Below are 27,961 nucleotides of genomic sequence, written 5' to 3' on the forward strand. Positions count from 1 at the left end.
AAAACAGAGACTCACTAACATAGGTGTCAGCTGTTTAGAAAAGTAAATAGGGTGATTGGTTTGGTTTGGTTTGGTTTGGTTTCATACTAAGGGTCCCTGGTGATGGGCTGTCCACTCAGCGTTACTCACTTGTCTTCCGAGCTTTCAGATAATCTTCCCTAGTAACCCCTGCCTTGGTGCAAGGACTCTCAGGGTCTCTTGGCATGCATCTCTCTGAGACAAGGACAATTTCTGGTTTACATTTTACTGGGAGATTACTTGTCAGATGATACACTGAAACATTGCATGGTATAAAGTTTCATAAGACAAACTTTTTGGTTTTTCCCAGGGTGACAGCCTCTTAACATCATCTTTTCTGCCTTTGCAATAATTTAATGCATCTTTTTTTCGACATCCATAGTTTCCCTCAGAACAGTTTTCTATTATACCAGTGTGTTTCAGAGTCTTAGCCTCCAGTACAAAGGAAAAGGAGGACAAAAGAATCAGAAAGCTGCACTATGCCCCTTCCTTGAACATAACCCTCCAGGTGAAGTGCGGCTCTGGTTCAGCACAGAGACACACCAAGGCTTTTCTCAACCTGCCCCAGCCAGACAGTAAAATACTAATCTTGGGATGCCTTCTTTCAACCAAAACCTAAAAGAAAGGCGTGAGAAACAGAAAAATAGAGGGAGACACCAACATTCCTTAGCTTAAATCTGATAACTATTTATATAACCCTTCTAGGCCAACTGAGTATGAGGTTTCCCAGCTTCTCCTTGGTTCCTGAACTAGGGAGCTCTTAGGTTAATAGCCTCTATGTCCCAGAGAGGAAAAGGTCTTAGAGACAGAGGCACTGAACTTGAATTTCACCTTCCCACCACACTTCTCATATGACCTTGAGCAAGTTAATTAGGATGGGTATCGCAAAGGAATTTGGGCACCTAAAACTTACAAAGTTCTAGGGGAATCAGGTGCATGCTCTAATGAAGGCATTTTCCTGAGATTTCTAGTATTAACAGAATACTATTTACATTTTACTGTATAAGAACTTGTGCCTGAGATGCAGGGACAAAAATGTGGTTGTGTTGTTGTTTTGGGTTATTTTACATTTTACTGGGGATGTATTAAAGAAAAAAAAGACTGAGCCTCTATAGAAATTGAAGCAATAAGAATAAAAAAAGTGATCCTGTCTGGGCAAAAGTAATGAACTCCTGCCTAGGCTTGTAACAACCTTAATACCAGAGTGTACACAACACCTTACTTAGTTTACTGTTCTTTAAATGCTAGTTTCTTAATCTTTAATTATTTTTTTTTTATTTCTTAAAATATCTATCCTATTTCATCTACTTTCCTAGTTTTTTATCTTCTTTTCTTCACACTCCAAGTCCCCTGTCCACTTATCCCACAGCAGGGCACACTCTTTTGTCATGGTGGCTAGATTCTGTGGTCCTCTCTCCAGCTTTCCTGCCTCTCATTTCTCTACCTCTCACTGTAGCTTTGTGTAGCTACAATTCCCTCCTCTCCCAGTTTATCTCCAACAACTGAAAAATAATTGTCCTGGAATGCAGAAGGACAGTATTTTTGAATCAGTGATTTAAAATTCAATGTCTCATTTCTTTGTGCCACACATGCTTTTGTTTAGGTATCACCCATCTTTTAAAAAACACCTCTATGTGACAAAAATTTACTGCTGCTGGGTGCTATCCTGGGTTGCACAATTAAAGAAGGATGTGAAAGCCCTTGAATGTGTCCAGATGAGGGCAACAAAGGTGGTAAGAGGCTCATAGGAATGTTTCATGAGGAGCAGCTAAGGACTTTGGGCTCATCTAGTTTGGAGAAGGAGGTGCTGATCGCTCCTTCCTGTTATCCTGGGACAGGACACATGGGAATGGTTCAAAGCTGCACCAGGGGCAGTTTAGAATTAACATTAGGAAGCATTTCTCTACTGAGAGAATGACCAAATACTGGTACAGGCTCCCTAGAGAGGTGGTTGATGCCCCCAGCCTGTCAGTGTGTAAGAGGCATTTGGACAACGCCCTTAACAGCATGCCCCAACTTTTGGTCAGCCCTGAACTGATCAGGCAGTTGGATTATATGATCATTGTAGGTCTTTTCCAACTGAAATATCTATTCTATGCCCTTAAAATCACTTAAGCATCTTTCCAACGGAAGGTCACATTCTGGAAGAGAAAAGCAAACAATGGTTAGGAATAAAGTATCCTTTTTATTATACTGCTAGAATTTTTTTTTTTAATTTTGAGTACCAGAAAAGAAGTGTCTAGAAAATAAATGGGATTTATTACCATCTTCAGATTAAAAAGTGCAATCATCTGATATTATTGTTGTATCATAAACTATTTTAATAATATAAACATAATCCTCTGATCAGGGTGGTTATTATTGCCTCAGTCTAAAGAGAAAGCAGGAAAATTTTCACAGACCCAGTACAAATGTCAGGTGTGAAAGAAATCAAAGTCTCATCCTCTAAGTATACCAAAATATTAGAGGCTGTATTGTTTGGAAATTTTGTTAAGAAACTGTGGTTTAGTTTTGTGCAACTGAGATGATACAAAACCAGATGAGATGAAAAGAGCTAGGGATGGATCACTTTCAAGAGTCTTTCTCTCTCTGAGACAGCTTTTTTTTCATGTAAGGATGTACCTAGATAAAAACTTCAAATTATTTCTACAGGTTTTTCATCAGTTTGCTTAATAGGGAATGGATGAGGAAAGAATGTTCATTTATATCTATTTTTATATCCATTAACTATGTGAATAACACATCCATAACATCTAGATCTCAACGATGTAATGTGTCCTGTCTCTTAAGTAGACCATGGGTCTCTGAGAAATCGAAATATTTGCCATATTGCACCTGTGAAACAAGACCTATCTAATAGCTAAAGTCCAAGGGCTTCAGCCTTCAAGCAATCTCTTTATCATACCACTTCTTTCTCCTTCCTTCCAGCCCAAGCAGCTTATACTGTAATTTTACTGTGCTCCCTTGATGGGTTCTTCTTGGAGCAGGATATGACAATTATTTGGGTGCAGAAGCAGGGGAATTTTCTGCAGTTCACAATCCATATGCCAAAACTGTTGTTTCAACCAAGCTGGATTTGGTAAAGTTCACAAAATTATTTCAGTTAGGGGACAAATTTGGGGAACAGCCAAATTCCAGGAAGAGTGTTACAAGAGTAACAATCTCCTTTTAATTCTGGTACCAATTCCAGTGGTACAAGCACCCCACTGAGAAATAGGAAACTCTTACACATACTTTCCTCTCCTACCTACCAGCACAGCACCCTCACCATGATACCATCAAAATTTGGCAAAGAGCCAGAGAAGAGCCTATTTCTCAGTGACGTTTTTCAACTTGGCATAAACAACTAAACATTCGGTGTCACAGAGGCTCCCTTCTGAATTGACCATGCTAAACTCCAGGCTAGACCTATCCTCACTGGCTAGTCACAAATTCTCAACTAGGATTTCAGGATATTTAATGCAAAAAAAAAAAAGCAAAGCCCAAACCTTTGGCTCAAAGCTCTGCCCCAGCTCACCAGAAACTGAGTCTCATCCTGTCACTTGTGTTTTCAGCAGCTGCTGAGGCTGGGCCCAAACTTTGCATGTTATCTCCTGAATTCACTGCACCTATTGGAAGCTCTGCAATACCTTTGAATGAATAAACACATAGAGAACTTGTGCACTCAGAAAGTCGTGGACTTTCAAGAGTGTAGGATAAGAGTCTCGGATAAGTGCAATAGCTAGATAACAGCTTAAAAATTAAAGAGAAAGTAAGAAATAGAAAAACTAAATTTTCATCTTTAGGACTATGTTAAATCCCACTTAAAAGGGGAAAAATTATACCTCTCAGAACTATGGCTTTAGAGGATGCCTAGAAAAGGCAAAAATGATGCACCACTTACTCTCATGCCATACTTTGAAAATCTCCCAACAGCCACATCCTGGTGCAGCTCAATTTGAGCTCTCTGTGTGACACCATGCTTAAAGGATCCCTGGGTCTCTAAGGAGGGGTTACAGCAGTAGAAGCAGACAGAACATTAATAGGAGGCTTTTGGTGTACACTGTTAAAAAAATCGTTGCTGGAACCCATCTTGGGCTGTGGTATCCAGGTTTGAACAGGAGCCTCCTTCAGAGCAGGGTGCTGCACTGAGGGAGGGTCACTCTACTGAGATTATCTAGTGATACGAGAGAGATAATTTAATCTACTGAGTTCATATGTGGATTTATACAGCTGAGAAACCCCACATATATCCACTCAGCTTCTTCTGAGGCTCTCACTGTCTCAGACATGGGCTCCATCCTATAAGATGGATGCAGGGATTTAGGGTGAGATTTCTGCACTGTCTCCTGTGAGGTTCCAACACAAAGTCGTACTAACATCCTTTGTATGGAAGAGTACCATTCTTAATTCAAATTGACACCGTGAAGCACCCAAGCACAAATTCAGGAATATAGGTGTCTCTCATGCTGTTTCAACTTGCACAGCAGAGGGACCTGCAGTGAGTGTTGCTTGACCCCTGGTACCTTGTCTCCTGTAGATCTTTGCAGGCATGATGAATTCAGTTCACCTTATCTGGCCGTGAAGGGGAGAAGCAGGGGATGCTGCTTCCTAAGAGATTTTCATTCCTGCATTTCTTGGTAGATTTTAGGCCACTACAACTGCTCTGGGTCTGTGTTTAAAACCTGTATTCTCATATTGTAGCATTTCCACAAATGCCCTTTGTTCAGTATCTCATTTCTCTCCACCTTCAAGCATGGCCCACCTCACACTGTATTGCCCAGAGAGAAGATGGCAAATTCCTTTATTCAACCTTAGACCCTGCGTTTGACCATACCTAGAAAACCCCAGGTGGCCACTTCTTCCAACCACCACCATTTCCTTAGTCAATAATAACCTCCTATAGCAACACCCCCTTAGATGACAGGCCATTACAGCAACCATCCGGCACTGCTGTCCCACACACGACGCTTACTGGGGACGTATAAGCTGGCCACGGCAAACACAGTCCCGTTGCTCAGAACCTGGGATTAATCTCAATGAGTCAATAGCACTTAATTTATCAATTCAGTGTGTGTCACTGTAAACCTCAACTTTTGCCCACAGCTAACACCAGGCAGTCCTTTAAGTGTGAGAGTTGTCCCTGCTTGGTTTCATTTTGTCACCTACCACTGGACATGATGGAGCCTCAATTCTTTTGACATTGTCATATTAATTATCTTCAGTCATACCAAGTTGCCATAGCTGGGTTATCAATGTCCCCTTTATGATTTAGTATGACCACAATGAAATTAAAAATATTATTGCTGCAGAATGCAGCAATTAGCAGTCACCTGGATCATGCGAAAAAATAGTGCTTCCTATATAGATCCTAATATTGTAACATAATTTATAACTAAAGCTTGTCTTAAAATAGACTAGGTGTTTAAAACCTTATAGGGACTATTCACACAGCTGCCATTTGAAGTCAGTATGATTTCTTGTACAAAACAAAGTAAGCGCATTTACTGGTGTCATATGGGGATAGACAGTTGCAGGACATTCAAAAATCAGCCTTGTTAGTATCAAGGTGGAACCTTCATTTCCTCTTCTGATTATGTCTCTTTCACTTTCCCCTTTGAGAAACCATTTCCCATTTAAATGAATAAAGTTATTAATGCAATTTATGTTACAATGAAGTATAGTCAGGAAAGGTACCTCAGGGAAAAGAGAAAAAATTTGCCTCACGGAGCTTGTGGTCTACAATGGTTTCCTCTCATAAAAATATTAACATCTTGCACACATTCACACTGCTTTGGGGAGATGCTGAATGGACCTGTCAATGCAATAGCAAAGGTCTTTCAATTAAAGCAGAATCACACCTAGAAATCTCCCACTATACATAGGCCAAATCTATCCTTTTAACTAATATGGTCATCCTCAGAAAAGACAGAGTTTTCATAAGTAAAAATTCTCCCTTCTTGTTTCTCCATATTTGAACAACTATCTATATCACAGAACCATGCAATGACCTGGATTGGAAGAGACCTTAAAGATCATCTCGTTCCACCCCCCCTGCCTTGGACAGGGACACCTTCCACTAGACCAGGTTGCTCAGAGCCCCAACCTGGCCTTGAATACTTCCAGGTATGGTGCATCCACAACTTTTCTGGGAAACCTGTTCCAGTACCTCAGCACCCTCACAGTAAAGAATTTCTTCCTAATATCTAATCTAAACCGACGCTCTTTTAGTTTGAATCCCATTCCCCCTTGTCCTTGTCACTACACAGCCTTGTAAATAGTCTCTTTCCATCTTTCTTGTAGGTTCCCTTTGGGTACTAGAAGGTGGCCCCAAAGCCTTCTCTTTTCCAGGCCGAACAATCCCAGTTTTCTGAGCCTTTCCACCTAGGAGAGGTGTTCCACCCTTCTAACGAATTTGGTACCCTCCTCTGAATTTGCTCCAATGTATCGATGTCCTTCCTGTGCTGGGGACCCCAGAGCTGGATGCAATGTTCCAGGAGGGGTCTCACCAGAGCAGAGCAGAGGAGTGAAGAAGAATCTCCTCCCTCACCCTGCTGCCCACGCTGCTTTGGACACAGCCCAGGACACGTTTGGCTTTCTGGGCTGTGAGTGCCCATGGCTGGGTCATGTCCAGCCTCTCATCCACCAGCATCCACAAGTCCTTCCCTGTAGGGCTGCTCTCAGTCCCTTCATCCCCCAGCCTGGGTTGACATGAGGGTTGCCCCAACCCAGGTGTAGCATCTTGCACTTGGCCTTGTTGAACCTCATGAGATTCCCACGTGCCTATTTCTAGAGCTTGTTCAGGTCCCTCTCGATGGCATCCTGTCCTTCAGGTGTGTCAGCAGCACCACTCAGCTTGGTGTCACCTGCAAATTTACTGGGAGTGCCCTCTATCCCTTTTTCTATGTCATTAATACAATGGTCTATCTATAGATCATTACTTATGATTACTCCCAACAGCACAAATGCACAAGCGAAATTATGAGGAAGGGTCCTTCTTCACTAACCTGTAATTTGTCCACTTCTTTAATGAGGAAGAGATACAATTTCTTCAACTGATTTAGTTGCAACTTTAACGAGTTTTTAACAAAAAAAATTACAAAACTTTACAAGAAAATTGGGGGTTTTGGGGAAAAGGACTGTATTTTTTATCACAGTCCATTTACACAGTCCATAATGTATCTTTGACTAAGTGACTAGGTAAATATTATCACTTGAAGTAAAGTTTCAAGCTTGTTTCTAATGTTATTTTTACATTAGAATACATCATAAAGAATAAAGAATAAATACGTAGAGAATATGTCATCCTAAAAGAGAAGCAAAGCCTTATTGTGGCAAATCTGAGGCTTAAGCCAGATCTACCACCTCCAATGTGTGTAGCTTTTATACACAGCCCCTTGCCTTTGTGCATCATAGGAGCAAACAGCAGGCTGGCCAATGTTAATTACAGCTAAATGCACCCTAGCAGGGAAAACGGAGTACAGATAGTAATGCTGAGATGAGTAATGCTGCCAGCTCTCCACGTTTCAAGTCAGCACACAATTGCTGTGTGAGTCATCTTAGCAGAGCCTCTAAACTTTCAACCCAATGTGAGAGGGAGCCCTGCCCAGCACTGCTGGCAGGATGCTCACACAGACCTCGCACACACTGAACCAGCAACAGGGTCTTCTTGAATGTTTGTAGCTGCACTTGGGCTTCCCTTTACTGAGCCCCTTTCAGCCCTCCTGACGGTGTCTGTCAGGTCTCAGAATTAAGGAAAAGCTACAGCTCACATCACAGATGAGGTCAGAGATTAAACCCTCCAGATAGCCACACTCCCCTGTGGTAGCTCACACAGTGTGTCCTGCTCCTGCCTGGTGACCTGACATTCCCTGGAACTCCATAGTACACTGGATGATAAAGTTTGTGGAAATCATGGCTTGTAATGCACTCTATTTCTTCAAATTGTAGAGAGGGTAGACCACACAACTCGATCTTCTACCAAGATTTCCCCTTGTCAGACTATGCACTTATCAAGGGGATGGAAGCAAAAAATCTCAGAAGCAAACTTCTGAACCAAATTCTTCTCCTGCCAGCCAGGTCTTCTAACCTCTCTTCCTCATTCTCCATTAAACTAAAGCAGAGAGAACACTCCCTTATCCATGTCAAACCAGCTTCTTATTATTAGTTAATTAACCTTTGTATTCATAAGGTTCTAGAAAACCATAGAATTGAATGCGTGGGAGGACAGAGTATAATTTGAAAGAAAAAACTTATATAGGTAAAATAAATGTGACAAGAGAGTGGTACTACATGCAGTGAGGCAAGAACAGAGAAAAAAATTCAATTGGATACAGGATAAAGTCAAGGATGTTTGTTAACCCAGAGAGGGATATTGAAGAATGAGGACACTATTTCTGAGTAGCAGTAATGTTAGGAATTTATAGCAAGAATACAGGCAAAAGCCCACATCTTTCCTAAAGCTGAAGAGAATTTCATAGTAGTAGCTTTTAAATGCAACAGTGGTTGTTTGGGCCTTTGACAATAAAAGGGCTTGAGTCTGAGTAATCTGAAAATAAAATTTAAAACTCATCCCAACCATTCATGGAAATTTTTAAAAAATGCCAATCCGCCCACTCACTGTGATCCTCTTGTCCAAAGTCAAGTTATCAACCCAAGGGACAGAAGAAGAAAAACAGAGCAATGAACTCTAAACCCAGTACTTTTAGAGGTGAGTAGGTCTCTGGGGTTGATAAAATATGGCTGAGTGTCCTTGCAAAGGCAAGAGAACTGATATCATTATACTTGCAAACTATTTTAAATCACAGCAGAGTATTAATTTTCTAACCTTGCATCTTTTGCTGTTGTTGGCTTGGCTGCTTCTCTGAACTGGTCTCTGGGAATTAAAACTGCTGTCCTTAAGAGTGGTCCCAGGTCTGCTTACAGAAACATGCTCTGCTGTAAAGTATATACAAAACATTGTTTACTCAGAGTTCAAGGAACTTTTGGGTAGGTATTATTTGGCACAAGGAGCTGACTGGCTGCCTTTGAAAAAGGAAGAGAAAGGAGAAATGCTCCTTAAAGTTTGGCTAGGCTGGATACTACGAAAAAGCAGTTAATTTCAAATTTCCTTTAAGAAGCCTTCATTAAATTACACGTTTTTTTAACAGCACTGCTTATCTTCCTTCACACATATCATGATCGCTGTTATCTGGTGTTTCCCAAATAAGTGTCTCAAGGCACCCAGTAAAGCCATCAATGGACATGCAACAGATCTCATTGTCTGTGTCAATGGAAACACAAAACATAATTCTTAGTTCATATTGTAAATACTGGCCCTTGAAAAGCATAAAATCAATACAATATTTGTTGCATTAATAAATGTGACAAAGCATTAATTACTAATAGACAGTTTATTTGTCCTTGCAGAATTTTTCATTCCACAGAATTCTGTTCCAGAAAAAAATCACTAAATCTTGATTCAAATAATCTGAAGTCATTAAAATCAGCTTTTGTGTCCCACAAAATGTTCCTGGTCCAATAAAAACAGCATTTGGTTTTCAGAAATACTTAAATTATTTTAAAAAAAAATAAAATCAGATTAAGAGAGAAGAACCAGAATGATGTTTCACACTGAAAATCTCAGATCATTAACTCCTACTAAATTCCACTGCCAAAAGGGCAAGTGAGTAATAAAAAATTAAAATCTTGTCATTTAACCTTTCATCTAGAATGGATACTTACATGCTTTGCTTTAAAAGGGGGGAAAGTATACAACAGAACAGAATTCAACATCTTCCATTTTCATTTCATCATAGTGTACTTGATGATACCATATTTTGCCAGTAGACATAGAATCTCAGTTGTCAAGAAAATAAAATAGATGTGACCATTTAAATGTACTGAAACACAGTATAAATTAAGTGAATTATGTGTATGCCACATCTTCAAACTGTAATCTCATCTAAGAATCACCATCATACACATAAAAGCAAGAAATCGAGAAGGAATGACATGATGAAAAGGTTTTATTGGTTTTGGGTTAAATGGGAGTACTGTCATGAGAAACAGGCAGCTTATGAAGACTGCTGCAAATGGGCTCTAATTAAGACAGAACACTGTAGAAAGACAAGAAAGACATAAAGATATAAATCTAATAAGAAAAAAAAACATCACAGGATATTTCATTTTATACTTAGTAGGCTGTTTTTATATATTTCCACTTATAAAGATAGCTGTGCAAATAACAAGCAGAACTGACATAGAGAAGCAATGAGCTATAAATATTAGCAAAACTTTCCAAAAGGCATTTGCTAATTGATAAATCTGTTATAACTTCAAAGCTCCTATAGAAGAAGAAAATTCTGTCTTATTCACTCTCCTGGAAGCAAAAACCCCCAGTGTATGCAGACTCCTGCTTCCACTTCTGTAAAACGCCGGGTTAGAAGCCAGCAACTATCTAGATTTTCATCTTTTCTGTTCTGAAGCTCCATGAACAGCAGTTTGTGCTAGAGCCAGAAAGCCTAAGAGCACCACAGCATATTCCAAACTGTTGTCCAATGGACCTTTCTCTCTCAGTCCTTTGCATGGGCACACTTACATCACAGCCTTGCAACAGAAATCTCAGCAAATTCTCATGTGCCTTCATGGCATTTCAGTGAACCACAGATAAGAGCAGAAAGGGAGGATGTTTCTCAGAAGTTTTTTAAGTCTGCATCTTCAAAGGTGCTTGGTCACTATAAATGCTTGAACAAAGCTGATTAGTAGGGGATGTAATCAGTGACTCCCGATTTTTAACTATATACCAGACTACTAACAAACTTCAGTCTTTCTTGTAGTCATCTGACACTCGTATCACACTTTCTTTGACAACATTATATAATTTCTTTCTGTGAAGCAGGTGGGGAACACCTCCAACCTCAAAACCATTTTTTGGAGAACTACAGCAAAGGAGGCAGAGCATCACTGAAATGACCAAATATACTTATCAAACACTGTTTTCATGTATGCGCAACCATGACCATGACCATCTATATTTAGAAACAGTTTCAGAACCTTTTTATATTGGAATAAGAGATACTGGAAGCAAATTCACCCTTTTACCTCTGTAAATGGACAGTATCAACTGGCAGCTATCAAAACCTGCTGTCATAAATTACATTAGTTCTTTTTGGGGTTTTATATTACAGAAAAAAAAAACCAAAAATCCACAAAGTCCTATTTCAGGTGACTATTTCCAGTTCTGCAGGAAGTTTAAACAAGATTAAACAGATAAACATGCAGCAATAATACCACCAACTAAAATTAAGAAAACCAAACAGCCCCTATTTCATGAACCCATAACTTTCCAAAGAATTGCTATTTTTATCTGAGGTATTCAAATTTCAATCTTTCCTGCAATTGTCTTTATTTTAAAATTTGAATAAAATGCAAAGAAATGAGGTCTACTCTTTCTATGTTTTCCTCACAAAGATAAAGCCTAACCATGTATTTTGGGCAGCACTGGAGAAGAGGAGACTGTAGTGTGAAGCCCAGGGAGAAAATGACCATTGGTGAAGTGTGTATGCTTTGACTGTGTTGAAACAGAAGTATCAGCAGTTGAAAAGTTATTTCTGAAAACATATGAAGAATAGATTAAATTAATCTCACTGTTTTTTTCTTTCTTTTTCCCCTTACATGAACATCCTCCCTGCTTACTGGGAACCACCTCATTAAACTCACTTCTTACATGTCTTTGTACCTAAAGCCAGTTGCAATAATAAGAACTTGGATTTGCCCAATAAAACCTGTGAACAGTGCTGAATATTTTTGCACGCCATCTACTGGTACATTTTACCAAAACGATGACATCTATGATTAAAAAAGAAAAAAAATTGCCATGAAAGAATACTTGAGCAATTTCAACCTTGCATGGAGTTCAAGTGTTTGCAGCCAAGCTGAAGCAGTTCTTACCTGCAGCAAGCTGAATTTTGCTGCATAGATTATCAATTTTTATGTGCTAAAGCAACTAGTCAACGAGTGAACCAGCAGCAGCTTCCCTTCACAAACCCCTGCTCCTGCCTATGCAGGGATAGAGGAGTTACTACCTCTATCCCTGCTCTCCTCTGTGATACTCATCCATACACAGCCTTACTCCCAACACATCAGCAACCAACTTTATTCTCACCAGCATCTTCTCCCCACATTTTCACAGTCCTTTACTGAGGATCGGCAAACAAACTCACCCCCCTACACAAACAACCCCCACACGTACAGAATGACAGAGGCTTTTTAAAGCCTTTTGAATAGTTATTTGATCTCTGAGCTATGAGACTTCACATTAATTTCAGGCCCTCTCCTTAGCTTCTTAATGCTGCCAGCTCTCCCACTTCCATGAGCCAGTGTTTCATAAAGCCCCAGCTGCTGTAATCAAGATATCTGCAAGGGAAGCTCAAATCTTGTTTTTAAAGTAAATTTCCAGCCTTTGCTGCAGATGAAAAGTCTGAAAGCACTAGGGCCTCAGGCTCAAAAACAGGCAAACAAGCCCTAAATGTATTATTAAAAAAATAATCAAAGGCTTGGAAAGAATGACTCATTAGTTTTGAATTCTTCAGATAAGTAATACTTATTTTTGGTGAGCACTTCACTGCTCAGATTCCACTTTAGAGAAAAAAAAAATGTTATAAAGACAACTTTCAAACTGACCAATACCTTCAGCCCTTTATTCCCTACTGCCCCTCCCAGCAGGCCATCAACTCATCAGTTGTTGAGGTTGTAGGTCCCAAACTCCTGGGCTACAATGAGCTGAGACCTTCCAGAAGGTAGGCTGTCATCAGCCTGCTCTTAAATGGAACTGCATGTCACAGGCCTTTGAAATAAATGCCTTTATCAAAACATGGGACAAAATCTCCACAAATGTCTAATGCTGCTGTGCAGAGCAGGAGGAAAACCTGTGGTGTGGGTAAGAGTGAAGGTGTATTGAGGCTGTGTGCATCAGGTTTTGTTGTATCGCACACGGCTCTGCATTTTCTGTGCTCTCAGTTAATTAAAAGTGCATTAACACCCACCAGAGCATGATATACCTCTGCCACAGTTTTAACTGATTATTCACCACTTGTCTTTGTCAGACACACCTTCAGTCATAGTAACACTATGATTTCTGGGGTGGACAAATAAATATCTTAGGAGGTAAATCACATGTCCTTTTCCCCTATATTTAAATACAGTACAATTTCTAATGAATGAATATAATTTTGGTATTCAGTATCAAGGAGAAGGCTTACTAAAATAAACACAGAGATATTTACACATGTCCAAGCTGCAGACCGAAAAGCCAAAGATGTGTACGCAAGATCTTTTCTTCATCAATCTATAGTGACACAGGTGAAAACAAGTGTAAAAGGTGCAGCTCTTCAAGGGTATGTCAGACAGATTCTTATATTTGTACCAGGTTAAAATTTGGCTTAATTTACCACAAGAGCATCCAAATTCATGTAGATACCTGGAACAGTAAGTGTAAGATCAGTCATTTTTAACCCAGGGTGTACTGTAGAGATGGGCAACATTTTAAAAATCTTTCTACCTTAAAATATCAGTGTAAGCAAATATGAAACTTTTAAAACCACAGAAGCTGGGCGAACACACCTTCTGTTTTCTGCGTAGTTCACAGTAGCTACCTCAAGCTTATTTTACCTATTAAACCCTTCTCCAACTCTGTACTGGCCCATCAGGCTGGCATACGTCCAGCCATGGACAAAGTGCCGGTGTCCTCTCCCTTCTGATCTTCATCACCTTAACCTGCACTTCTGCCTGCAATCCATACTCTCCACTTTCCATCCTTGCCAGCCTCACATGCCTTACTTATCTCCAGTGGCTTATGTTTGCCTCTCTTGGCTGAAGCTACAAACTAATACGTGCAGAAATGTCAGTGTTTTTAAAGCTCCGTGTAAAGACGGTGCTTTATGCTACAGATAGATTTGAGGATCCTTCCTCACTCCAAGCTCTATCTCATTCTTCCAATAGTCCCATTCAATTCTGTGGGCCAAATTTTGTCACTCCCTTTGTCATGTAGAGTAGGATCTCAGCCTTTGAATAGTCTCACTGATTTAAATGGGACTTTTTCACACAATCAGCCTTTAGTAAGAATGGAAAGAGAAGCTGATATTATATAGTAACATTTCTAATATATGTCTTCTGATGGAGCAGAACAACCTACTAATGATGAAACCTTTGCAAAAATGTAACTCTCATTGCTATATTTTTGACAAACTAGAAAAACCTTGTTTCTGTGAATCATATTAGTTTTAAAGACTATCATCCAAAGTATATCACAGGGATGCAGTGAAAGCTCAGAATATAGCAGACCTGTGCAACTGTTTTTACACTACTGTATAGCAGAAATTATATACTATCTAAAAGAAGAAATAAATTGTCTACAACTGTTTAACACCAATCAACCCTCCATTCACAAAACAAAGCTATGAGGAAAAAGAACACAAATAAATATGGACATAGCTGATCAAATCCACATACAGGTGTAAATAAAATTTAGCTGTTTAAAAATGCATTTCTATGTATTTTATACAGTATTTTAAGGTAATCATGCATTAACATCATTAATTTTCAGCACACAGAAGCTTCAAGCCACTGAGAAGCCTAAAGAGTAAGAAATGAAAGGTAAGGCCTCGAAACATACAGGAATTTAGCATTTTAAATGGTCATATATGTTGAATTAATGCATTCTCTGTACTTCAGACCAAACCAAAGTTCTAAAATGAAAGAGCTCCTTTAAACAAGCTCCGTGAAAGAAACCGATCTGTTAAAAATAACACTGCAGGTGCCACAATATTATTGTGTATATATTGCTGCTGTATTTTTAATAGTCACTCATCCCTTTGGAGAGCAACTTGTAAAAGAATTATTCATTCTCTCTGTGCATACATTTTGAGAATAATTCACTGTACTTTTCCAAATTATTTTCAAAGTGTACACACTCAGGAAAGGATACAAAACTTTTCCCAGGCTACATTTGAAAGCTTGTCAGCACTCAGAGCTAAGGCCTTTAATCCCAGGCTTTAAATAATTTAGGTAACACTTGATTACTCCATTGCTGGAACATCAAGCTCTGCAAAATCTGGGCAACACAATATTTGAGGGGAAAAGAGAGAATACTCTACTTAAGTAAAACACATTTCCTGCAAACAAACTGCGAACTGCAGCTTGACGTTTGCAATGCAAACCTTGGTAAAGCACCACTGAGGCTGCCCTCCAAATAATATTTTATTCCAGTTTCCACTAACAAAACTCTTTAGTAAGGAGTTCTATGGTGCACTAGTCGCAGCTTACACACCATGAAGTCTGATATTCAGAAGACTTAAGGAACAGCTTCTCCTTAGGTTTATAATATTTCATTATGTACTCTAGCTAAAATGTGCACATCAACTTCAGACGAGCAAACCGCCCCCCCCCGCGACACAACGCACACACATGATTTAGTCAGGAAAAAAAAAGAAGGACGTTTTTACCTTTCTTGTGGACTAATTTTTTTCTTGAGAGAACAATTTCATTTTCTCAGGTAATCCACAGGGGATTCAATATTTGCTGTCTCTACGCATTTGCTAAATTAAAAAAAAATAGTAAAAATGGCTTTGTTCTCTTAGGTACATCTGTACGTGTACAGTTAACAAAGTCTGAACTACTTCATTTTTTCAGTTGTGTTCTCCATTTAAAAAATATTTCTAGCTAACAAAACTTCTCTGTAAAAAGTTGTTTGGATCATTTTCAGGGCAGGTAAGAGTCATGAACATCGTAATGTGTGCTGTGTGACAATCTATGCATATTTCGTTATATAGAAATACCAACTTATTTAAGGATAATTAAACATCCTTTAAAAATTTTCAGAAGGTAACAAAGAAGAAGAAACAAACAAACAAACATCTCCCCCTGCAAATTAAATTATCATGTATAAGGTCCTTTAAGATACCTTTTCACTGCTGCCTTTGAATCCTTTTTTGCACAGAGAAATACAAAGTTTTCCTCTTAAATCTATTAGTTCATTTTCCCCCCAAAGCTCATAGTTTAGCCCTGTGCAATGTATACTGCTAGAAAATTAGGACCAACAACAACAAGCCCATAATTGCCCTCAGCAGAGTCAATAAATGGCACATTTGACTCTCTCTCATACCATTTTGAACCAAGTCCTCACACAACTTCTGCCCTGACACCTCATCCATCAGCTCTTAAAGCACAAGAGCAGCACCCCACAAGCAAACCTCTTCTCTCCTACGCCATCTCCAGAGTGGAGGCCCAGATGAGAAACAGCCTTATCTTCCAGTATAGCAAAGATACCCCTCTAAGATCAGACCTTGGCAATTTGACCTAAAGCCAGCCTTACTTGCAAAACAAAGTCTCCATCATCTTCAGAGCAAGAAGGAAAGAGAGTGAGAGGGAAAACAGGAATGGGGGTAGGGGAGGAAAGTCCTCTCTGACCTGATTGGAAACTTTGTTGTGGCAAAAAGAAAAAAAAAATCTCTTTGGCCAGTTGAGAAACTGCCTATGGTTGCTCTTGTATTGGGAGGGTCTGTTCAAGGTTTCTCAATCTTCTTTTCTCTCTCTCTCCCCCTCTCTTTCTCCCCTTCTCTTGTTTCAAAAGGGGCCTCTGGTCAGCGCTGATTAATAAGTGTTTTTTGTTGTGAAGTGTTGAATAATAGAAGATGGCCAGTGACCCAGGAAAGACTAAACCTTGTGCTACTTTATTGTGGCAAGCTGAGAAAGGGGCTTTAGGACAGAGACCCCAAGCACTGACCCGCACACATCCTGCGGATTCCCTATTCATTCTCACAGCCTTCCAGTCGCCCAGAGCTCCCATTGTTTGCCAAGCAACAATGGAGATTTTGCACAGAAAGTAAAGCTCTCTTCAGATTCCTCCCTGATGTTTTGCATTTGAGGAAACAACGATCCTTAACAGGTTTTTTTTTCCCTAAACTGAATTTCACGAAAACTCCTAGGATATGGGCTTTTATTCTCATTGCTCAAGACTTTCTAAACAAACCTAAGAAAACAAACATTTTCTCTTAATAAACACTTATTTTTTTCTTTTTAATTACACAATACATTTTTCCTGGGGTACTGCCTCCCTAGTGATTTCAGGGGAAAAGTGAGGTTTCTTTTCTTTTATTTCTTAGCATATTACTATGCTTTAATGCACACTACATATCATATTATTCCTAAAAATAGCTGTATTGAAGTAGTCTCTGTTTGAGTGGGAGTCAACTGGAAAGTGCTGCTTCTTTCAAAAAAAAAGATTAAATGAAAGCAGAAGATTGAAATCTCTTGGTTTATTTCTGCCCTGATTAGGCAAGCATAGCTTTTATCTCCTCGAAGGCTGGCCTTTTCCTCACATTCCAAACAAAGAGTTCATCCGCAGCCACCAAGGAGGGCACATGCCATTCCATAGACTTGCTCTGATTTACCTGTAGGGTCCAAACCACATTTCTCATTCCAGCCTAGACATCTATTTGCACTCTAACCATGTGGATAAATAACTCTTGCATCTGTTGAGCCTTTGGGTAGGAGCACAGTTAGAGGGATCAGAGGCCTCAGGATCACCTGCTTTAATTGCTTTCTCTGGCCTGTTATACATGGCTTTCCATTCTTCTGAGGTATCCACTTACACATGTCACCAAGTGGCTCAGTTAGGGTGTTTGGTTGTGACTTGCGTTTGCAGGTTTTGTGTCTTGTTTTAAATTTATTAGGCATAAAAATAAAAACAAACAAACGAAAAAAAACAACAAAAAAAAACCACCAAGAGCAGAAGAATGTTGCCATCAATAGGACAAATTTCTGCTAAACTGCTAAGAGTGAGATTTTTTCTCCCTCAGTTATTTGAATCTATAACTGACTGAACATTTTTATCAGGACCGTGGCTTTCTCTCGGCGTTTACACCTGCGTAGGGAGGTCTAGAAATCCACCCTTTGGAGTTGAGGAAGAAAAGACCAGTCTGTCAGAGAAACCTTTAACAACTGGAGCGGGAACAACAGTCTTTATTAAGGATATTGGGTAGCAGAATTACCTTGGCGGGGGCGGGAGGCGTTGTAAAACATCCATTTGCAAAAGGCTCTCAGGCTGAAACCCTTTCATCGGTGGCGAGGGGAGGGGGAGGCAGGGCGGGGGCTCGCAAACCCCCAGCTATCTCCATTTGTCAGCGCCACAGAGGAGGGGTCGTAAAGCCAGCGGTGCGGAGGGGTGGGCTGCCCGGTGGTCCGCCAGCCCCGCACTCCCGGCGGCTGACGGCCGGAGCGGGACGCGGCTCCAAGTGCGCTGAGCACGGCGGGCTCAGCCCGGGGCGGCGCGGAGCGGGGGACCCCGGCCTTTCACTTTCATGCCCACCGCATCAGCGTTAGGAAGGGGGAAGTGGGGGGAGGAGAGGAGGGAGGGAAGGCAAGCGCCCTGCTGTATTGTTCCCCTGCCGAATTGATATGCTAATTCCCCTTGTGAGGGCATCACAAAGAACACCTTGCACTTCTGAAAGACTTTTGTGTCCTGGACGGAGAAGTTTATTATCAACTAATTAGCAACAACTTCTAGCAATGAGTTGGGTTACATTTTCATAAGCTTTGAACAAACATCCTGAGCTGCGTTGTGTCAGGATGATGATCTTGCTAAGGAAAATAGAGTCCTAAATAAGGGAATGAGCTTTAATAATTAGCGCCTGCTATATACGGAGCCTCTGTCGACGTAAGCCTTCCTCCGAGGCTTTTGATTCACGTTGCTTCCAGGATTGCAAAGGACCATGACAAGCACTCTACAAAATAAAATCTTACTCAGGGATGACTAGCCATTTTTCCCCTCATATTAAGGCTCTTTTCTTCCAACCAAAGACTACCCCGAAAACGCACCAAGGATAATCAGTATATGAAGAAGCTCAGTACAATTAAGCATATTTATATTAAATATAATTTTGAGAGACTTGTTGTATCCAGTCTAGCACTTTGAATATAAAAATCGTCTGGGAAAATGGAAGAGTATATTGACATTACAAAAAGAAAACATCTATAAATTTCACAGCTTTTCTATGGTGTTCGTTGGGTTTTTTGATTTTTTTTTAAATTCTATTTTTATCTGGTTTGGTTTTTACTTCTGTTTTACTCTTCTTATAGTCTTTCCAAAGAAGGAGGATCGGGTCTCAGGTTAGCTCAGTTCTCTTATTGCAGACTTCCTGTATCTTTGGAAGAAAAAGTATATGCTGTTTCTTTGGTTGAAAGTGAAACTAGGAAAAAGCAAGAGGACTTTACTTTTATCACTGTAGTAAGCTCTAGTTATTTTTTTCTTGGCTTTATGCAACCAAAGCAGAAACAATCCTCTGAAGATAGGCACGTTCTATGGCTTACTGATTGACTGGAATTCTTATTGACTGGAAACAACGTACTTACAGCTTCGCATTATGCTGTCAGGTTTGGCTTTTGAGGTGTGTGATGTGGTGGGGGGAGTGCATGGGGGAGTGTCATATTGCAGTTCAAAGCAGTACTAGGCTGATTTTGCAGTTTATACCTGGTTCTCCAGTATGGCCTTCCTAAACCCACCCTGGTCCTGAGGAGAGCACTGAGGAAGCGACAAGCCCTGGGCTCATATTGGAAAGGAGAGGAAAGTGTATCAGCCCTGGCTGCTTTTGCAATTCACCTTATCCTCTCCTATTCAGTTCATTTAATGGGCAAACATGGTCTCGGTCACTCGGTCCCTTTCTGTCCCCTTCTCCAAGCACATTCATTTGTTTAAAATCCTAAAACATGGTATAAGGTCTTATTGAAACCCAGCAACGTAAGGGGTGGGAGTGGATTAGATTCCTTCATTTCCTTTTGGTAATCCTAAATGCAGCTATCTCTGGTTCCGTAATCTCCTCTAGAGTCGGATTACCACCCATTTGAGCAACTGCAGCTGGAATTAGGGGATGACAAGCATGCAAAGAAAGTGCCAAGAACTCCTGAGGTGACAGAGATGTCGGGGTGGCCCTGGACACCCTGCAGCACCCTGGTGTCCCCCAGGGCACCCAGGCTGTGAAGTGGGATGATGGGGGCAGCCCTGGGCCGAGCAGTGCCCACCGGCCTCTGGAGCAGACTGGACTTTCTCCTTGCTGTGGCTCTGCAGTGGCAAGGACCACCACTGGGTCACTTTGGTGTTTCATTTGCCTCATGACAGGCTTCTGCCAGCCCTACGGCTTTCTGACATGGCCAGGAGAGCCACACTCTGCCATACACAAATATGTGTTTTTACATACACACACACACACACACACATATCCATGAATAGATGTTCCTGCCTTCACTAGAAGAAAGAATAAACATAAAATAGGTGATGAAATGTGGAGCAAGTACAACCTTGGTTATGCCTTTCTCTGTCCACCTGGAAAAAGTAACCCTGCATGAAAACACACGTTTGTGTGTGTGGTCACTTTTTGAAACAATCCCTCATATTTGATTGAAGTGGAATATACCACGATGTATATTTAAGATTAAAGCTTTATTTTTAAAGGCCTGTAATCCTTTCAAGGAGGTTTTGTTGATATAAGACTTCATTGGAAAGTAACTGTGGATTGTATAGCTCTGACCTTTGCAGAAAGCAGGGTGTGGGTCTGTACAGCTGAGAAATACTGTGCATCAATTCCTTGTGAAGCCCCTGCAGACCAGCTAAGTATGTATACAAGTCCAAGAATTTATTTAAAATGTTACAATTAGTGGTTCAGTCGTCAAAGTTGGGGATGTGGTATTTTTATATGGAGTGAAATACATTATTTAAATATATTAAAAAAAAAAATAATAATAAAAAAAATAAGGCCAGGCCTTCTACACAAATTGGAGGCAGCTAAATGCTCTTTTGTGCCTGCAGCTCTAAGGAGGCTGTGATGCATGTGAAGAAAAGTGACTGACTTAACTCATTGGGATTCAGGGAACGGCCTGCCCTCTTTTGAAAAAAAAAAAAAAAAAAAAGAAAGAAAAAAAGCAAGAAGAAGAAGAAAAGTAAGTGTGTGTGTGTGTGCGTATTCGTGTTCGTGTATGTGTGTGAGAGAGAGAGAGAGGGAGAGAGAGAGAGGAGGGGGAGACTCACACAGAGTCCTGCTTTCCTGAGCTGAGAGCTGCTGGTTCCCAAGCAGAAAGTATTAGGAGAAACACAGCTTCTTGTGTCTTTGCTGCATTTACACAATGAAATCACTTCTATTTTTATTCCTGCTAACCGGCCGGTTTTGCTTGAATCCACTCCGAGCCACGGACGATGGGAACAAAAAAGTACTTAAAAAAAACGACACAAAAAAAAAAAAAAAAAAAAGAGTGAAAGGAAACCCTAATAAACCCAACCACGCTGGGATGAGGATTACTCACTTTAGCGCTGCCTGTAAGTACAAAGTCTCTTGCTGCATTTCAGGGCGATAGTGACAGGCTGTTGTTTAGGTTGGGGTAGCTCGGGTTTGTTTTGATTTTTTGTTTTCTCCCTCTTTTTTTTTTTTTTTTTTTAATATGACATCCTCTCTTTTTCAGTCTTCTGCCGATTTACTAAAATAAGAAAATAAAAGCGGGAGAGGGAGAGGGGCCGGCGGCTGAGCAGAGGGCATGGCGGCAGCAGGGCAGCAGCCGGGGGTGCGGGGCTCGCGGGCGCGGAGGAATGCCCGGTGCCGGCAGTGCGAGGGGCAGAGGGCTGTTTCCGACATCACTTTGTGGGCTTGGATGGATCGAATTTTTTTTTTTTTTTTTTGGTCGTCCCGGGAATGTGCTCTCCTGTGTGTGTACATACCCATCCCCAGGCAGCGTGGTCTGCTTGGGTCTGTGTAGTGCTTGCAACTTGAGTCCGCCCAGCTCGAAGGAATGCGGTGGTCAAAACCGCTTTCCAGCTGTTTGGTTTTTTGGGATTCCAATCCCCCCACACACACACTCCTGCGTGCGTGTGATGGTGGTACTTTTCCCTGGCAGGATTTGCTTAAAATAAACTAAGACCAAAACTGTCTCACTCTCGCCTAGCCTAGTCGCTTTTCTCCCCCTCCCTTTCCTCCTTTCTTTCTTTATTTCTGTGAGAGCGCTCCTGGGAAAGCGGATCGGATAGAGGGGAAGGCTTTTGAAATCGTGGGGGAAAATGTAAGAGAATTCAGAGGGTCCGGGCTTTCTTTGTGTGTAGCTGAAGCCGCGGAGCTGCTTTGTGCTTTGGAAGGAGAAAATGGCGAGTCCTATTGTGTTTAGGCCATTTTCTTCCGGTACAAGGGTTTTCCCCCAAATCCCAAATACTTCAGGGCTCTTTTGAAAGAAATCTCCCAGCCTACGAAGTGTGAATGGCTTCAGCTCTGCCTTTTCCCCAGCCAGTAGCACATCACATTCGAGAGAGCCCACACATTTCTCTTTGCAGGGCTAGTGCACAATTTCTAAAGCTGCTGCATTCAGAGCCTCTTGCAGCGTAGGGGCTATTTCAGCTGCTCTTTGCCCGTGTTATTCAACTCGGGGGACCAGGTTATGAGAGAAAGGGAGGGGGGACTGAAGAAATAATATTACAAGACCTGTCCTTGCTTTTAAATGCTAAGGAACAGCGTTAGCCAATTGTGTGTGTGTGTGTATGTATGTGTGATCTGAGAAAAGACTTGTCAACGGCGAGTCCTGACTTTTCCACTAAATTATTTAAACTTTGTGTATATATACATGTATGTGTACGTGAGAGAGAGTGTATCTCTGTGTGCATGCATGTAGCCACGTAGCAAGATCTTGCTTTTAGGACCAGAAAGAGGCCATATGTATATGCAAAGTGAGATTTTAGAGTATATTTAGCCATTGTGGGCAAGTTATTCCTGCTGCAACTTCTAATGAAAACAAAAAAATAGTTTGCAGTGTTGTCAGTTCTTTTCAGATCAGCCCGTAGGTAGGTACCGGTTACTAAAAACCGCGTCTGAACATGCACGTTAATCCATCTAAGGAAACAAATGAGAATCCGAGGTTTAGAGACTGTTGTCCGATATTAACCACTGTACATTAGAATGTGGGTTTGCCCAGGCATCAGTGATTAAAAGCTCTTTGAAACAGGAGAGCTAACAAATAAAGCCCAAGAAAGGTAAATCCTCACTTCCACCTCTGCCTCCTTCCAAGGTGCTGAATTAAAAAAAAAAAATAGTATTAATAATAACATTAATAACAGCAGCAAAGCAGAGGTGCTGATGGAACTGTCGCGGAGGGGCCGCAGGCTCCCCGGCCCCGCGGCGGCGGCGGGCCGCGCGGGCGCGGAGGGGCGCGCAGGGCCATCCGCACGGCCGCGGGAGCAGCGCCCGCTGCCGCCGGCGGGTCAGGACCATGGACAGGGACCGGGTGAGGACGGAGCCGGCTGGTGTCACCCCGGGAAAAGGGGGTGAGCGGGGCTGTCGGCCCTCACGGAACGCCGGGGGCCCGAGCTGCTCAGTCTTTCTTGTTATCCCTTTCATGTGGCTGCTCAAGATTCTAAGCAAAAGACTTGAGAAATTACATTTATAATTCTCCTGCAGGAGAACAAACTCTGTTAAAATGCCATGCCAGTGATTCCTCTTCTTACTGCTCTCAAAAGAAGTAAAAGGATCTCTCCATTCTGCATACGATTGCTTTTTTCCCTTCAACTCCGAGCCAAAAATAAATCTACTGCTCGGATCAGCTGAATGACAGTGGTGTAAATTAAATTGATTTTATCAGTGACCAAGTTCCACAATTGGAAAAATTAAATGCCACCTTGACAGACAAGGATAATATGGAACAGATCTATAAAACAGCTCCTTTGAACAACAACAACATCAACCCAACAGGAGCCTAGATACTGGCGATCCCTTCTTCTTCATCCCGCTCCGTTATGTCACATCATCTAGTTTGCCTTTCTGCAGTACTGAAATGATTGAAACCATTGTTTGATGCAAAGGGACTAGTGATGATGAGTCATGGACTTTATGCCACAGCAAAAGCAACAGACGTGGTTCTCAGGCAAATTTCTTTTTTTATTTTGATCGCGCTTCTAATTGGATTCCCCTTTCAGATGCACTTTGCGGCAATTCCAACCCACCCTACAGCTCCATCAAACTCGGGGCTGAGCTACGGGAACGACAAGCCGCTCTGCCTCCACCTAAGAACTGCAGAAATGAAACCTCCAAGTCCTTTAGCCAGGAAAACCCTACTTCAGCGCCTGCCGCCGGCCCCGCAGGGCGAGAGGAGGCCTTGAGCCACCTCAGCGCTCCCTGCGTGCCTGACCTCGGCCCGGCCCGGCCCGGCTGGGCTCTGCTGGGCTCGCTGCCCGCCCGCTGGGGCCTGCCTGCCGCAGAGACACCGCGCAGCTCCGGGACGGGCAGCGGGCTGTCCCCGCACGGCCCCCGCCGGGACGGGCACAGCGAGAACAAAGCCGCGGGGCCTGGCCCGGTTCCGCCGTGCTCCCGGCCCGGGGCCGGCTCCGGGCTGCTACGGGAGGGAGGCTGGGGGGCGCGGCGGTGCCGCAGTGAGAGGGGGTCGGATGCCGTGCGGGGAGGGTGGCCTCTGGGTGAGCCGGGGATCAGGCTCCTCTTCCTCGCTATGACTGTACAGATTCATGTGACATTGAGGTTGGGGAGGTGGGGGAGGGCGGGAGGTGGGGGGAGAGGACCCGGAGGGAAGGGGGAGGGTTGAACTTTCTGCTGGGCTCGGCTTTTCACACCTTTCTCTCCCGATGATGCGTGAGGACGTTTTGGGAGAGAGCGGCTCGGCGGGGTCCCCTCCGACCAGGTGCCCCTCGACCTTGAAGGGACCCGGCCGGGCGGCGCGGGTCTGGGATTGTGCCGGGTTTCAAGGACACGGGAGATGATCAGGACTTTGGGAGCCAACATCTGCCTGGCTGGTGACGTCAGCAACCCCGTGTAATCCTCTTGTACTGAAGGCAGATGCCTTATTTGTTTGGCTGGAGAGGCATTAATCCCTAATTCTGGAGCAGCAAGCGAGGGGGAGAGACCGGACCGCTTCCTATCCCCCGAAAGCAGCTAGAGGGGCTGTTCTCTCCTGCGCCCTGCGGCTCCGACTGGGTGGAGGAGCCGCCAGCCGTCGGCAGGTTTGACCATTTCCTTTTTGATTATGATTCTCTTTTTTGGTATTTGGGGTGGGTTCCTATTTCTTATTTTTATTTGGATGCTTGGATTTCTCCCTGTGATTCTTTGCTCTAGTACGGTCTTCAAGACGAAAAACGTGGGGAGGGGACTGTTGTTCCCCACCCCCCCTTACAGTCCCGTAATTTTATTATTTTCTTTTCTTCTTTTTTCCTTTTTTTTTTTTTTTCCCCCCAAAAAGTTGTCCCCTGTTCTTGCCCTCCGGGGATTTTTGCAGCGGTGGGCAGGGAGGTTGCTCTCTGCGGTTCCCCGTGGCTGGCCCGTTCCCACTGCGCTGCAGGGACCCAGATGCCCGCTCGCCCCAGCGCTGCGGTGATGGGCGTTCCGCCCTGTCCTTCCTCGGCCGCGGACCAAGCAGCCCCACAGGCTCGGGTCTGGCCGGCCCCAGCTCCGCGTCAGTCCGTGTGGCCCCCCTTCCCTTCGCTTCCTCCCCTTCCCCTTTCCCTCCCCGCCCTTCTCCTGCTCTGACTCCCCCCTCTCTCCCTTTTGTCATTGGCAACCGCGCGGCGTGCGGGCTCCCGGCGCCCTTCCCTCCCAGCCTGCCTTTCCTTTCCTCCCCGCCTGCATTTCTAACGCTCTTGCTTTGTCTGTTTTCCAGGCGGCCGCACACAGGAGCTGCGGTGCCAAGGGGGGCCGGAGCCGCCTTCCCAGTTTGCCCCCGGATGCCCCGGCAAGCTACGGGAAAAGTCTCTGAGAAGCCCAGCTCGCTGCAGGATCCGGCCGCCACCGCGTGCAGCCGCAGCATATCCCGCTTCGCCTCCTCTCTCTCTCCCGGGCCTGGCGCCGAGGAAGCAGTCGAGGTCAGCTGCCCGGTTCCTGGGGTCCGGCCGTGGTCGAGCCCGCAGGGTGATGCAAGGTGCCCGGCCGCTCCGCTCCTCCCCGGCGCGCCGTCCGCACCGAAAAGGAATGGTCCCGAACCTGAGCGGTGAAAGATGGCAAAAAGCGTAATAATAATAATAATAAAAGCTTAGGCTAATTTTATTTTTTTTATTGTAATGACTTCACCCTCATTTTCTCACTCGCCAGTTCAGTGTAGGCAGGCCAGATGGGCTGCCCAGACCCTCCCGGGAAAGGGGCAGGTGCGAGTGAGTAAAATTTTTTTTTTTTTTTTGCTTTACAAAGAAAGATGACACGTCCTGCCCTTTCATTTTTCATCGCCGAAAGATCCCCTCTTCCCCTCCCCCCGCCCTTCCCCCGGCCGAGGGGAGCTGGGATGCTCTGGGGGTGCGGGCTCCCCCCGCCCGTGCTCCAGGGGAGCCGCAGAACCAGGCGGACCGAGACAGCCGGGAAGACACGGTCATTCCTCTCAGCCAGGGATGCCAACTGACAGACATCGAGTCGGGGAGAGTCAACTCCTGTGTTTAAATTCATGCGAAGACGCTGGTGAAATCAAAGCAGTCGTCTGGAAGTGTGCAATAGGCACACGCTTGTTTTCTATCTCTTTTTTTTTTTAAATCGATTAAATACGTATTTAACAGCTTCCTGAGCATTGCAAACAACAGACTGGCTAGTAAGAAAACTGGAGCATGAGTTATACGCAGCCCGGGCCAGTTTGGGACTAGGGCGGAGGGAAATTACCGGGTTTTTTTTCGGGGATCAGCTGCTGTTCTGCTTCCAGAGAGAGAGAGGGAGAGAGCGCTCTAAGGCTCTGACTCTCCGTGTTCACAGCGGACCTTGATTTAATGTCATACAATTAAGGCACGCGGTGAATGCCAAGAGCGGATCCTCAAAGCAGCATGAAAGATCTCGCTAGAACATACCATAACAATAACGTTAATAATAAAAATTGCAATTAGCTAAAGAAATTAAAAAAAAAAAGAAAGAAAGAAAGAAAAGGAGACACAAAGCAATAAAGAGCTCGACAACCTGTACTCACCTACGGAAACCGAGACTAACTAGGACTGGTGGACTGATTGGCTCAGCCCGGTGGAAAGGAGACGCCGCTGCCACGGGACGGGCGCCCGCGGGGGCAGTTGTCAGCAGCAGGTAACGGGGCCGTGGGGGGCTACTGGAACGGTGCGGTAGCCGTGGTGGTTTTTCAAGGTAGTGGTGACTCGACCTCTCGCTTTCTTGGGCTGAACCATGTAAAGTCGATTAATGGGAAATAAATACATTTTCTAATATTATCATCGCGAGGATTGTTCTTTGCGCATCGCCCAGCCGGTAGCTAGGAGTGCCCGCTCGGTAATGGCTCCTCCTCTTGCGGGGCTCCTCTGGAAGCCGAGGAACGCGGCCCCCGGGGCAGCGGCGCAGCGCGCGGGGGGCAGCGGAGCAGCGTCTGTGCCGCGGGCCGGCAGAGCCATGTGCAGAGTTGGTGCACGCGGCGGGGGGTGCCCGAGGTGCCGCGGAGGCACTGCAGCAGAGCCATGTGCGGAGAGGCAGCTTGGATGCGCGAAAAAGAGGAGTGTGCGGAGGTTGCGAGGGAGAGGCGGGGAGAGGGAGCAGCATATGGGCACGGTGTGGGGAGAGCGGCGCAGAGCGGTGCCGACGGGCAGCGGAGCGGCGGGCAGGCGGAGGAGCGGCATGCGGGCTCTGTGCGCGGGGCTGGGCGGCGGGGCGAGGCGCAAGGCGGCGGCTGGCGAGCGCGGAGCGGGGGCGGCGGCGGGGTAGGGTGTGCGGGGCAGCTTACGCGCGGGGGAGGGTGGCGGGGCGGCGGTGGCAGGGCGACGTGCGCCGGGGCAGGTGCGTGCGCGGCCGGCACTCCGGAGACGCGGCTCCGGTGGAGGCGGTGGCCGTGGCAGGGCCACGCCGGCGGGTGCGGGGAGGGTGCGGGGGCGGGGAGGGGAGAGGCCGGGGTCCCCTCGCCGCCGGCGGCGGAAGTCTTTGTTCCGCGGGGCCTCGCCGGCGGTGGAACAAAGGAGCGACAGTGCTGCTGCGGGCGCTGTCCCTGGTGCTGGCGG

At 44.1% G+C, this 27,961-nt stretch overlaps 1 protein-coding gene and 1 long non-coding RNA gene across 2 annotated transcripts; one reads left to right on the forward strand and one right to left on the reverse strand.

Annotated features, from left to right (window-relative positions):
• The first annotated feature begins 20,544 nt into the window (after positions 1–20,544).
• On the forward strand, positions 20,545–21,949 carry LOC116452253. Its single transcript, XR_004243445.1, has 2 exons — positions 20,545–20,641; positions 20,837–21,949. It is a non-coding gene; the product is annotated as an uncharacterized LOC116452253 (long non-coding RNA).
• A 4,565-nt stretch (positions 21,950–26,514) lies between these two features.
• LOC116452247 lies at positions 26,515–27,596 on the reverse strand. Its single transcript, XM_032126501.1, has one exon. It carries the CDS (start codon positions 27,584–27,586, stop codon positions 27,188–27,190), a length of 399 nt encoding a protein of 132 aa, XP_031982392.1. The 5' UTR covers positions 27,587–27,596; the 3' UTR covers positions 26,515–27,187.
• Positions 27,597–27,961: the final 365 nt, after the last annotated feature.

Source organism: Corvus moneduloides, chromosome 1 (genome assembly GCF_009650955.1).
Source record: "Corvus moneduloides isolate bCorMon1 chromosome 1, bCorMon1.pri, whole genome shotgun sequence".
Taxonomy (NCBI): domain Eukaryota; kingdom Metazoa; phylum Chordata; class Aves; order Passeriformes; family Corvidae; genus Corvus; species Corvus moneduloides.

Coding starts and splice junctions, on each gene's coding strand:
- LOC116452247 (XM_032126501.1), bottom strand. CDS start 27,586: ATGCCGCTCCTCCGCCTGCCCGCCGCTCCGCTGCCCGTCGGCACCGCT.